The 11,292-nt window shown below is 41.9% G+C and overlaps 1 protein-coding gene across 1 annotated transcript in view; it reads right to left on the bottom strand.

The window, feature by feature from the left end:
* Nucleotides 1–1,140: 1,140 nt before the first annotated feature.
* The window catches only part of plekha6 (pleckstrin homology domain containing, family A member 6), a 100,749-nt gene continuing 90,597 nt past the window's right edge, over nucleotides 1,141–11,292 (bottom strand). The window contains 6 exon segments of the mRNA XM_051947998.1: nucleotides 1,141–4,194; nucleotides 4,609–4,716; nucleotides 5,687–5,835; nucleotides 6,561–6,694; nucleotides 10,005–10,151; nucleotides 10,477–10,635. Of these exon segments, the coding sequence (XP_051803958.1) occupies nucleotides 4,619–4,716; nucleotides 5,687–5,835; nucleotides 6,561–6,694; nucleotides 10,005–10,151; nucleotides 10,477–10,635 (687 nt within the window). The 3' untranslated portion in view covers nucleotides 1,141–4,194; nucleotides 4,609–4,618.

Genomic DNA, 11,292 nt, shown 5'->3' with positions numbered 1-11,292 from the left:
TCTCTGAAATACAGTGAAAGACAACATTGTGTAGTTCAGCATAGGTCTAGTATGCAGTAAATGTACATGTAAAAATGATTACATGTGCAGTAACATCACAGTGTTAAAGTGAACAATACAGACCTCCACATACTCATGCTGCAGCTGTTTGATCCTCTCTGAATTCCTGTCCAAAGGAACTCGATACAGTTGTTTCATGTGAACTTGATGTTTTTTCAGGATGTGTGCTATTGTTGTCAGAGACCTGATGGACCTTATTGAAAATGGTGTTGTCACTAATCATTCTGGCTTGAAGTTCTCTGAGCTTAATGGCATTATTGGCCAAAACCATGTTTATGATGTCTGTCTCTTGCTCTGCTGTGAGTATAGGTCCCCTTCCTCCTTGTCGTTCTCGGCCCTCAATCCTATGTAGAAAAAAAATACATGTAAGCTGTTGTAAAATGACACAGGAGGAGGTATCAAAAGTGTCGGTATGGTGCATACAATACAGCAAGCAGCTGATTACTGTAACTGTTGACTTTTTTTTTATATACCTGTTTTCTTGTCTAAATGTCCTTATGACAGATGCCACTGTAAATCTGCTAAGATTTGGCTGAACTCTTAGTCCAGCTTCCCTCAGCGTCAATCCATGATTCACGACGTGATCAACTAGTGTTGCTCGAATCTCATTAGACAAATTTGGTCCTCTTCTTCTTTGAGGGTGTCCTCCTCCTGCTTCAGGTCTTCCTCTTCCTCTTCCTCGTCCTCTGCCTCTACCTCCTGCTCGTCCTCCACGGATTCCTCCTCTCATCCTCACTCGTCTTCCTCTGGCTGCTTCCATTTTGGTGGAAAGCAGGTGAACTCACCTGTTGCATTTTTATAGTGCTCAAACCTGATTGGTGTGTCTGCAATAAAGCAATCATGTGTTTGCACACCTGATGTGGCTGTTTAACCAAATGTCAGTTAAGTTTCTCCTGAGCTGTGGTGCGAGCTGTGCAAAAGTGGAGAACAGATGTGGAAAGCTGGCTCCACCTCTGCTCTGTGAGGGTTTAAAATCCAAACCCAGCACTCACCTCAGGTAGACACTTAGCTTCAAGAATTCTGTAAACCATCATGAACACAAATACATTCAAGATTTGTTGTGAAAGAATCCAGGCTGCCTTTGCTTTTACACTTTATTCATTCAGACATACAGTTTTATAAAACAAAGACAGTAGAATATCCTCAAGGAGCCTATCAGTAACAAGCACGCTAGACAGTTAACCTCAGTAGTGTTTTTGGCAGTGAACTTCATCAACAAGTGGATTCAAATAAGAACAGTAAATATATTATCATTCCAGACAGTGAGACATGTTTTATCATACAAAATACTGTGATGAATTCATAAGCATCTATGTGTATACATTCACTTTATTGCAAAGTTTTCTGAAAGCAAGCAATTTATTTGTCTAATTTTATTCATTTGCATAGTTCAAGCAGTTTGTCTCTTTTCCCCAAAGTAGCAATAGTTATGAGATAGCAGGATATACTGTTTCTGAAATCCAAAATGTTATATACATTGAGCAATGTATATAATGTACATACTCTTTATTTTCATCATTTACAAATGCTACATCTAGTATCAAATATTGGACACCGCCTTTTGGCTGTCGTTTCACAACACATCAGATTCCAATTAATTCAAAAATATCTATGTTCTGCTCCTTCAAGCCATCCTCTACAGCAATAAAAGTGTCTTGCTTGTGAAAAATGCAAAACATTGTGAAATTGAGTGTAAAAATTGAACCTCTCAACTTGACACTGTATATCCATGCATCTAAAAAAATAAGTACCTCCTCTGTTGAACGCTTGTTCTCTCTGAAAATAAATAAAAATAAATCAAGAAAAAATAGAAGTATTATCTTAAATTGTTGTTTTGTTTTTGCGTTGTGAGAGCTGTGGACTGCTTTCTGTATAAAACTCCGTTTTCTGTCACATATGGTCTCAGAATCTGGTATTAACACTCTTTACAAGGCAGGTCACTGGAACATCGAAGAGTGGAAGAGCAAAAGAAGCTGGATAAGCACAGACAGACAGACAGACAGACAGACAGACAGACAGACAGACAGACAGACAGACAGACAGACAGACAGACAGACAGACAGACAGACAGACGGCTGGATAGATAGATAGTTATCCATATCTTCATACACCTCCTTTATAAAAAAGAAAATCCTCATATTGTAAATTAGGAAATTCAAGCATGCCCAAAAGTTCAGCTGGACGTTGATCTTCCAATGAAACAATGATCCAAAGCACATAAGCAAAACCACCAAAGAATGGCTTAAAAACAAACAGAAAACAATGGAGGATAATGGAATGATCCAGTCAAAGTCCAAACGTGAGTCCCTTTGAAATGTTGTGGGTGAACCAACACATGCTAGAAAATGACCACACATTTTGCACATGGAGGAATTCTGCATGCAAGAGTTGTCAAACATTTCAGTGAGTCCATGTTAAGACTGACTACACACCTACAGCAGTGTTTCTGCTGAACGGGGAACCTGTCTGAGGCCCTGCTTACTTCCTCCTCAGAAAAACACGACATCTTTAGATCTTTGCTGAATAATGACTGGAAAAGCTAATCTGAATTAACAGTTGGAGAAACACATTTTCTTTGTGCTGTGTAGGCACTGCATTGTAGAGGATCGCCCACATACGTCAAAACAGACAACAGCTTCCATGATGGGGTATATTTTCACAGGACCATATGTTACAAAGGACTTTTATTCAGCATAATGTGTATAACACATATTTCAGGCTTATGGCACTGCATGACTGGATGGAATGAAATGTTGTGGGGATACACAGTACAGTATGTTTCCGGTAAATAATTCCTCACAAATGGCTGCATCATTACTACCTGGTCTTCTAAGGTCACTTCTAGTCTCACTTCCCTCACACCCATCATACATTACTTATATACAGTATGTGTAGACAGTCAGTGAAAGAGCCAACACAGCACAAAGCAAGTTCATTATTTCCAAGAACAGCCAATTCCACTGGATTCTGTGGCAAGTTAAACAATTTCTAACCTCCCTGGCCAAAGACCCTACAGCACTGACTACAGACAAAGGTATAGAAATGCCTGTTATCAACGCACAAAGAACAGTTTGTCAACGCACAAAGAACAGTTTGTTAACACACAAAGAACAGTTTCAACAGCTGCACTTTATGAGGAAACATATATATTGACAAGCCCACATCCGTGTACTCCTCTAAACGTTATTTTGGGGTGAATCAGGGAGGAATTACTCTTAAAATCTCAAGAATCAGCCTCACAGACAGGGACCAGAGAGGGGAGGATTAACAGTGTTTTCTGTATTCTGATTCTGGACAGGGCAGGATTGTGGAAAGCTGTGCAACGTTTTCCATGACGCTATTCATCCTCAGCTCTCCCTCACAACAAAACCTGTGCTCCAGTGTGTTTGCTGTGACAGAGCAGTGATCCAGGTGACGTTACGTTTGACCCAATCAGATGTGTGGGATGTGTGAGGTTATGTGGGGCTGGCATTCTGCCTGAAAAAGGCATCACAGTGAGGCATCACAGTGACTTTATTTGGAGCGTACGTACAATTTAACAAACTCTTGTCAGAATATGTCAGTCTGGACACACAGCTTGTCACTAAGCCCTGACCCTCATTGGCCCTCACAAGCCATCGGTGGTGGTTAACTGGTACTTTTACTGCTTCTAAGGAAACTAGATGATAATGAACAGTCTCTGTAAGCCTTCAGCAGCCCAGAGAATCTTCAGCCTCACTGAGTTTTGCTCTCTCAAACATTTCTTCTTGGTTGTGCCTTCCCTTGTTCCTCTTCAGTGTGGACCTCTCGTATGCAGTGTTCCCTTGTGAGCTGATTAACATAAAACCTCAGTTCGCTGACATTTTGACATTATGAGTGCAAAACGTCTCACCATCAGCATAGTTCATCAGTAATCTCTAAGTATGTCCTGAGCTAAATGACATAGAAATGTTTGGGGGATTAAGTCACAGGTCTTAATAGCATCACTTGGGTTTTGAACGTGCTCTTGCCTCCTCGAAACATCCTTTGACAGCTTTGAATGTTTTTGTTGCATCAGTTCAGCCTCTAGAAGTCTGAGTCATCTTCATCGTTCAGTTTTTCCAGTGAATCCTCAGAAAGATGCTCCATCAAACTTCACAGCAGCGAGGCCTTGAACTGAAAGAGGCAAAGAAAAGAAGATCATTCATGACTAATAATTATTATTTATTATCATGTCAAATAAAAGGGATCCTGAGTCGTTAGTAACCGCTGTAGTAACGGCTCACTTGTAGTATGTACTTACAGTAAAACCTTTTGCTTTGAGACTTCTAAGCATATCCACTAGTCTGTGGAACACACTAAATGTTTCTTCTGAATTTTACCTTCAGTGAAATATTTCTCTATTTAGTCATGAAACTAATTTGAGGGTGGTATTCTTCAGGAAACTCTCAGCCCACTGTGGGCTATCAGCAGGTTTTAAACCTACAAACAAACATGTTGTAAGAGTCATGCATGAGAGCAGCATCCCAGGGGAAAGTGAGATTGGTGCCTAAACACAGGGACAGAGAGGACTCGTGAACACAGACTCACCTTGCAGGACTCACACCTTCATGATGTCGGCGGAGTTGGGAAAGTCAGCAGAGGAGGGGGTAGGAACCAGGCTGGTCGGGGAGACGGGGGGGCTGGAGGCACACTGGGCTGGAATGACAGTGGATGGGGCTGGTGATGGTGACCATGGAAACAGTGGAATGCAGAACAAGACGTGAAAGGCAACGAGACAGTGAAGCACAGAGGTGGAGAGAAGGAATCTGTTCACTCAAACATCTTTATTCTGGTTTACCAGGATCACCATCGATCTTTAGCTGTGATTTCCCAGCTGCTCATTTAGAGCTTTCCACCTTTATTTGGCGTGGCTACTGCAGCATGTCTACACATTTAATAATGTTCAGTATTTTTCCCAGAATGTACATCACTGCAGAACCTCTTCTCAGCCTCTGTCTGAAAGCTCCTTATTAAGTCCTGCCAGTTTAAACCCCTCTGTCTACTTTGATTGGCTTCACTTCAGCAAGGTGACACTGGCTACACACCCTATCCCTGACTTCTATGTACAGGCAGAGAGACACAGCACAGAGCTGCAGCATGCTGTAAATAATCTGCTCATTCTGACAGCTGCTCGGTGGCACTACGTAAACGTGTTCTATTTTGATTTTCAGTCAGGAAAGAGAAGCCAGGACTTCAAACAAAAGGTTTAAGGCAGGAAAAGAGCACCATGTAGTCCTCATTAGGGTCATGGAGGCTGATCTATCCCAGCTGAGAGTCTAACAGGCAGCTACTGCTTCAGCCACAGTGGTGGAGAGAAGTACGTCTGTTTCTGTGCATTAAAAAAAACAACTGATGATCACACCTGGTGATCAGAGTGCAGGCAGGAAGACACCGACTGAACCGGTGATGGAAAAAGTGCAAGACATTCAACTACAATGGCTAATACAGTAATAGGATGCAAAACTAACTGAGCGTTCTCACAACAATGACTTTTGACCGCCATCATTATATGATCAGCACCGACTGAGCTCGTTAAAATAAAAGAGTGGTTGAATCCCGCTGTGCTATTAAAGGATGTAAGGACTGTCAGGTTCTTTGTGGTGACGCCATGTGGGAGGAGTCTCACCTGAGAGGAGGCGGCTACGACGAGAGGCCTCGGCAGCCAGAGTACAGGAGATCTCAATCCACTTCTCCTGCTCCTGCAGCTGCTGCTGGGAGCTGGCTGGAGCTCCACCCTCCACTGGACCGTCCAGGAAAGGAACCATGTTCTGCAAGCTGCCCATCAGTGAACAGGGATGACAGGGCATGTAAATACAAAGAAACCAGAATCTGCTCCCAGTGCAGGCTGCTTGCATGGCGGCTCTGTCACTGGTGTGTCTGTGCATGTGAATAGGAGAATGAGAAACACACTGTGAAGCGCTTTGAGTGCCACAAAGGCAGAAAGGTGCTGTATAAGTGCAGAGCATTTAACATTTACAGCGTTTTATTGTTGTGATGGGTTGACTGTGGCGTCACCACACGGCTAAGCTGATGTCAGTTATGCTTCACACACAAACGTTCTCTTTGTAAACAAGAGGAAGCTCAGAAACAGAAAGAAAAGCAGAATCTGATTAATGGGTTACTATCAGTTTTCCTTGAATTGAAGTTGCTGTTCCCAGTTTTCAAATAGGCTTAAGTTCATTTAATCCTCCAAATGTAAGCTGTGAAACCTGCGTGCACATTATTCTGTCTGCTGGGATGGAAGCACTGACTGTCAGTGTACAGACTGGAGTGCCACAGAGGAAACACAAGAAGAATGAAAGAACGTGGTGAAGCACAGACCCTGAAAAACAAACATGTGTCACTGCCCACATGCGTACGGCCTTTTCTACATTTAACACACACAAAGTGCCACACTGTTCCACCTGGTGACAGCGTGTCATTGACAGAGTGTAAAACAAGGTTCAAGCAAGCAGTGTCAAAAACCGATTAGTTGATCTAAGTGTGTGTCAAAACTGTACTTTGATTTGGCAATGAGGGTCTTGATCCGCTTTAGTTTCTTCTGCTTCTCCTTCTGCTCTTCGGGGCTCAGAGGAGGGTTGTTCTCCAGATCCTGGTAGCGTTCAGGGATCAGAACCTTGTCAGGAGCCATTAGCTGGAACAAACATGGTGAACAGAAACACACACTGAGAAACTAAATAAAAAATGGCAGTGATATCGTTTTCATCGTATGTAACCGTCGTATGTCTACATCCAAACCATCAACATGTCTTTTAGATCCTATCCCAACTAGACTCTTCAAGGAGATTTTACCTTTAATTAATTCTTCAATGTTAGATCTGATTAATCTCTCTCTAGTAACAGGCTATGTACCACAGGCTTTTAAGGTTGCTGTCATCAAACCTTTGCTTAAAAAGCCCACTTTAGATCCAGATGTGTTAGCTAACTATAGACCGATATCCAACCTACCATTTCTCTCTAAAATTCTGGAAAGAACAGTTGCAAATCAATTGTGTGAACACCTACAAAGGAATAATTTGTTTGAAATGTTTCAGTCAGGCTTCAGAGTGCATCATAGCACAGAAACAGCTCTAGTGAAAGTTACTAATGACCTTCTCATAGCATCAGATAATGGACTAGTCTCTATACTTGTTTTGTTAGATCTTAGTGCAGCGTTTGACACAATCGACCACAAAATTTTATTACAGCGTCTAGAATATTCAATTGGCATTAAAGGGACAGCACTGGATTGGTTTAAATCCTACTTATCAGATAGGTTCCAGTTTGTGCATGTCAACAATAACTCTTCTGAGCAGACTAAAGTTAATCACGGAGTTCCTCAGGGTTCTGTCTTAGGACCGATACTTTTCACATTATACATGCTTCCTTTAGGCAATATTATTAGGAAGCATTGTATTAACTTCCATTGTTATGCAGATGACACACAATTGTATTTATCTATGAAGCCAGATGAAACTGATCAGTTAGCTAGACTGCAAGATTGTCTTAAGGACATTAAAACCTGGATGACTTTTAACTTCCTACTGCTAAATTCAGACAAAACTGAAGTCATTGTATTTGGCCCCAAACATCTTAGAAACTCGCTTTCAAAGCAAATAGTTACTCTGGATGGCATCACATTGGCCTCCAGTACTACTGTGAGGAATCTTGGAGTTATTTTTGACCAGGACATGTCCTTTAACTCACACATAAAGCAAGTCTGTAGGACTTCCTTTTTTCACCTGCGTAATATTGTAAAAATCAGGAACATTCTGTCTCAGAGTGATGCAGAAAAATTAGTTCATGCTTTTGTTACTTCCAGGCTTGACTATTGCAATTCCTTATTATCGGGTTGTCCAAATAGCTCTCTCAAACATCTACAGTTGATCCAAAACGCTGCTGCGAGAGTACTGACAGGAGTTAGCAAAAGAGATCATATTTCCCCTATACTTGCTTCTCTTCACTGGCTTCCTGTTAAATCCAGAATAGAATTTAAAATCCTTCTTCTGACATATAAAGCTCTTAATAACCAATCTCCATCATATCTTAAAGATCTGATAGTACCTTATTATCCTAGTAGAACTCTTCGCTCTCAAACTGCAGGCTTACTTGTTGTTCCTAGAATTTCTAAAAGTAGAATGGGAGGCAGAGCCTTCAGTTATCAGGCGCCTCTCCTGTGGAACCTGCTCCCAGTTTGGGTTCGGGAGGCAGACACCCTCTCTATTTTTAAGACCAGGCTTAAAGCGTTCCTTTTTGACAAATCTTATAGTTGGGGCTGACTGGGTGACCCACAGAGGTTCGGCTTGTGTCTTCATTGTACAGCTGACCCCCTCTTGGACGTCCCTTCGTTCTGCCCCTAGTCATGCTGCTATAGGCCTATAGGCTGCTGGGGGACTTTTCTTGACGCACTGAGCCCTTCTCTATCTACCTTTACATTTAATATGTATACCGTTATTGCAGTACATTCACTCTGTTTCCCCCTGTGCTATTTCTCCGAGTGTCCCTGGTCCCAGAGCTGGATGCTTCAGATCTGCGGTCGATGTTCCACCAGCTGGTCCAGTCTCCACCATGTCCACTGTGGGATGCTGCTACTGACCTTCCACCAGCCCTCTGCTTCCAATTCCCTTTTTCCACGAGTCAACTCTGCATCGCCTTCAATATACTGTTATGCTAACTTACATACTGTTTGAATTTTACTGCTAGCTATATAAGGAGTATGTTTAATGTCAGAGCCGTACATCATAAGAGTAAACTATGAGTCAGTTTTCAATGTTAGCTTATACTTTGTCTGTGTCACATATCCTGTCATGCATGTATTCAAATGTGTGTTGTGTTTTCCTTGCTTTCTCACCCCTCCCTCTTCTCCCATCCCTCCCCCTTGCCCTCCTCTGTCCCTCTCAACCCCCCCGGCCAGCAGGCAGATGGGTCCCCCCTATTTAGAGCCGGGTTCTGCTCGAGGTTTCTTCCCTGTTAAAAGGGTGTTTTTCCTTGCCACTGTCGCCTTTGGGCTTGCTCTGGGGGTCAGGCATATGGGTTCTGTAAAGCGTCTTGAGACGATTTGACTGTAATTGACGCTATATAAATAAAATTGAATTGAATTGAATTGAATTAACCAGTGGAGCAGGAAGACATCAGTCTAACTGTGACTGGTGCTCTGTGTGTTTGACCTTTCATGAAACTGCTCGCTTTAGTGTAGTTCTAGTTAGTTCTTCTAGCATTTGATCAAATTTGTCATAGATGTATCTCTAGTGCCCTTTATACTCAGAGGCACTTCAGTAACAATGCAGCAGCCTCCAAAGTGTTGTATAAAGGACTACAGAGAGGCCAATGTGTGATTGTAAACAATGAAATGGTGAAGTTGAAGCAAAATCAGTCGAGGCAATGTAAGTTAAGACGTATCGAGGGTCGCAATGCTTCTGTTTTAAATTACTATTCTAAATCTAACAGTTATTTATTCCACTAAAGAGCTGAGTAATAACTGTATTTGTTTTATGACTTTTAACTTAAAATGTGTCCCAGACAAACGGGCAAATATTAATGTAAAGTTCCTGTCAGACTCCAGATGCTACAGACAGGCGTTTTCGTCTGTCCTTATAAGATGTAATGGCTTCCATCTGAGCGACTGTTTGTGAAGCAGTTTCTCTACAGAGAGTATTAAAGTCATTCAGATCTGATCCTGATGGTCTGTCCTGTCGTTCATATCGTTGTGTTCGCTCTGAATCCACAAGCTCTACAGCTAACAGCCACAAATGTCAGGCTAACACACAGAAACATCAAAAAATGATGACTGTGACAAGTTAGACAAACACGAATCTCCAGAAAGCAACAGCAGGACAGACGACATGTTAGACAATACAGTCAAGACAAAGACAGATCTACAAAGCTGCAGCACTGCAATATGAATACAACCCATCACAAGTAAAGTCTTAATGCTAATTTGTAAACTTTCTATGGTCTAATCTCACCTCTTTGCTGATGTCGTAGTGTTCTGGTTCAGCCTCTGAACGTCTCAGACGGGCTATTTCGTCCCGTGGAGACTCCTGCCCCTGACCTCGTACGGCTGCCTCCAAGTCTTTAATGTCGATTTCATGGGCTGTTAGCCGCCTACGAACCTGTTCACAGACAGACACACAACAAACCATGTCCAGGCTCAGCGATGAACGTCCTGTTCTATGTGACTTTTTAGAAGTTTTCTTTAACTCGTTGCTGCTCAAAGTTAGCAGCAAGCTTTTTTGCATTGAGCACATGACACTTTTACTGGAAGATGTCCAGCGTATTTTACCTTTAAAATTAAACATAAATATATAGCCGTTTCTTCAACACAATAACTCTGTTCAGAAGTTTATTAGAGGTGGTAAAGTTGTAAAACGTGACTGTCAGATGCAGAGCATGGAGGATCAACACTCTGCTGAGACTCTGCTGAATGCTTGATCGTACCACTTTGTAGTTGGCTGGAGACTGGCCACTGGAGAGGTTTAAGCTGCGCCTCTTGTCCCTCACAGAGCTGCTCTGGTTTCGGCGGATCCGTTCGTTCTGTTCCTCCACAGTCATCTTTGACTTAATCTCAGCAGGAAACACGGCACTCTTTGGACGCTCCTGTGACCAGATGTAAAAAAACTGATTATTTCAGGCACAATTTCAGTCCTGTTTGAAATCAGTGTCGCCTTTGACACGGCTGATCATGTTTATTTATTCATTGTCTATTTGTGTCTGATGTTCGATTGCACAGTAACTACTAAGGCTGAGCGTCTCAGTGAGCAGCCAGGAGGTCAGCTTGATGATGGTGTACAGAGAAACTAAACAGAGATGTTCTGTCCTCTGTGTTGTTGTTATTCCTTTTGTGTTCAGATGAAGCCTCGTAATGACAGCTTGCTGAATAATCCTGAAGGGTTTGTGTTCCATCATATAACATTAGTTTAGTTTAAAACACTCCTGGGAACAGATTTCATGTAGCAGTTGGTCATTTTGTCTGTCATTCTCTTAAAGTGCTTCTCGGCTGCTTTTCTTTGATGTCTGTGCTTTTCTGACATTTTTATTGTTGGCAGAAATGTATTTTCAGTAAGTTATAAAAATCATTGTAACCCTCATCCCTAACCCAAAGTTTAATGTGTGTCTGCTTACATTCAGTACTTATCAGAATAGAATAGAATAGAATAGAATGACTTTATTGATCCCCGAAGGGAAATTCAATTGTTTGGTCTTATCTTTTTGTTTTTGAATTAAACAGTCTGATTGCTGATGGCAAAAAAGATT

This window comes from Acanthochromis polyacanthus, chromosome 5 (assembly GCF_021347895.1).
Source record: "Acanthochromis polyacanthus isolate Apoly-LR-REF ecotype Palm Island chromosome 5, KAUST_Apoly_ChrSc, whole genome shotgun sequence".
Lineage (NCBI taxonomy): Eukaryota > Metazoa > Chordata > Actinopteri > Pomacentridae > Acanthochromis > Acanthochromis polyacanthus.
The sequence above is the reverse complement of the archived record's forward strand: the minus strand, read 5'-3'. Positions and strand labels throughout refer to the sequence as shown.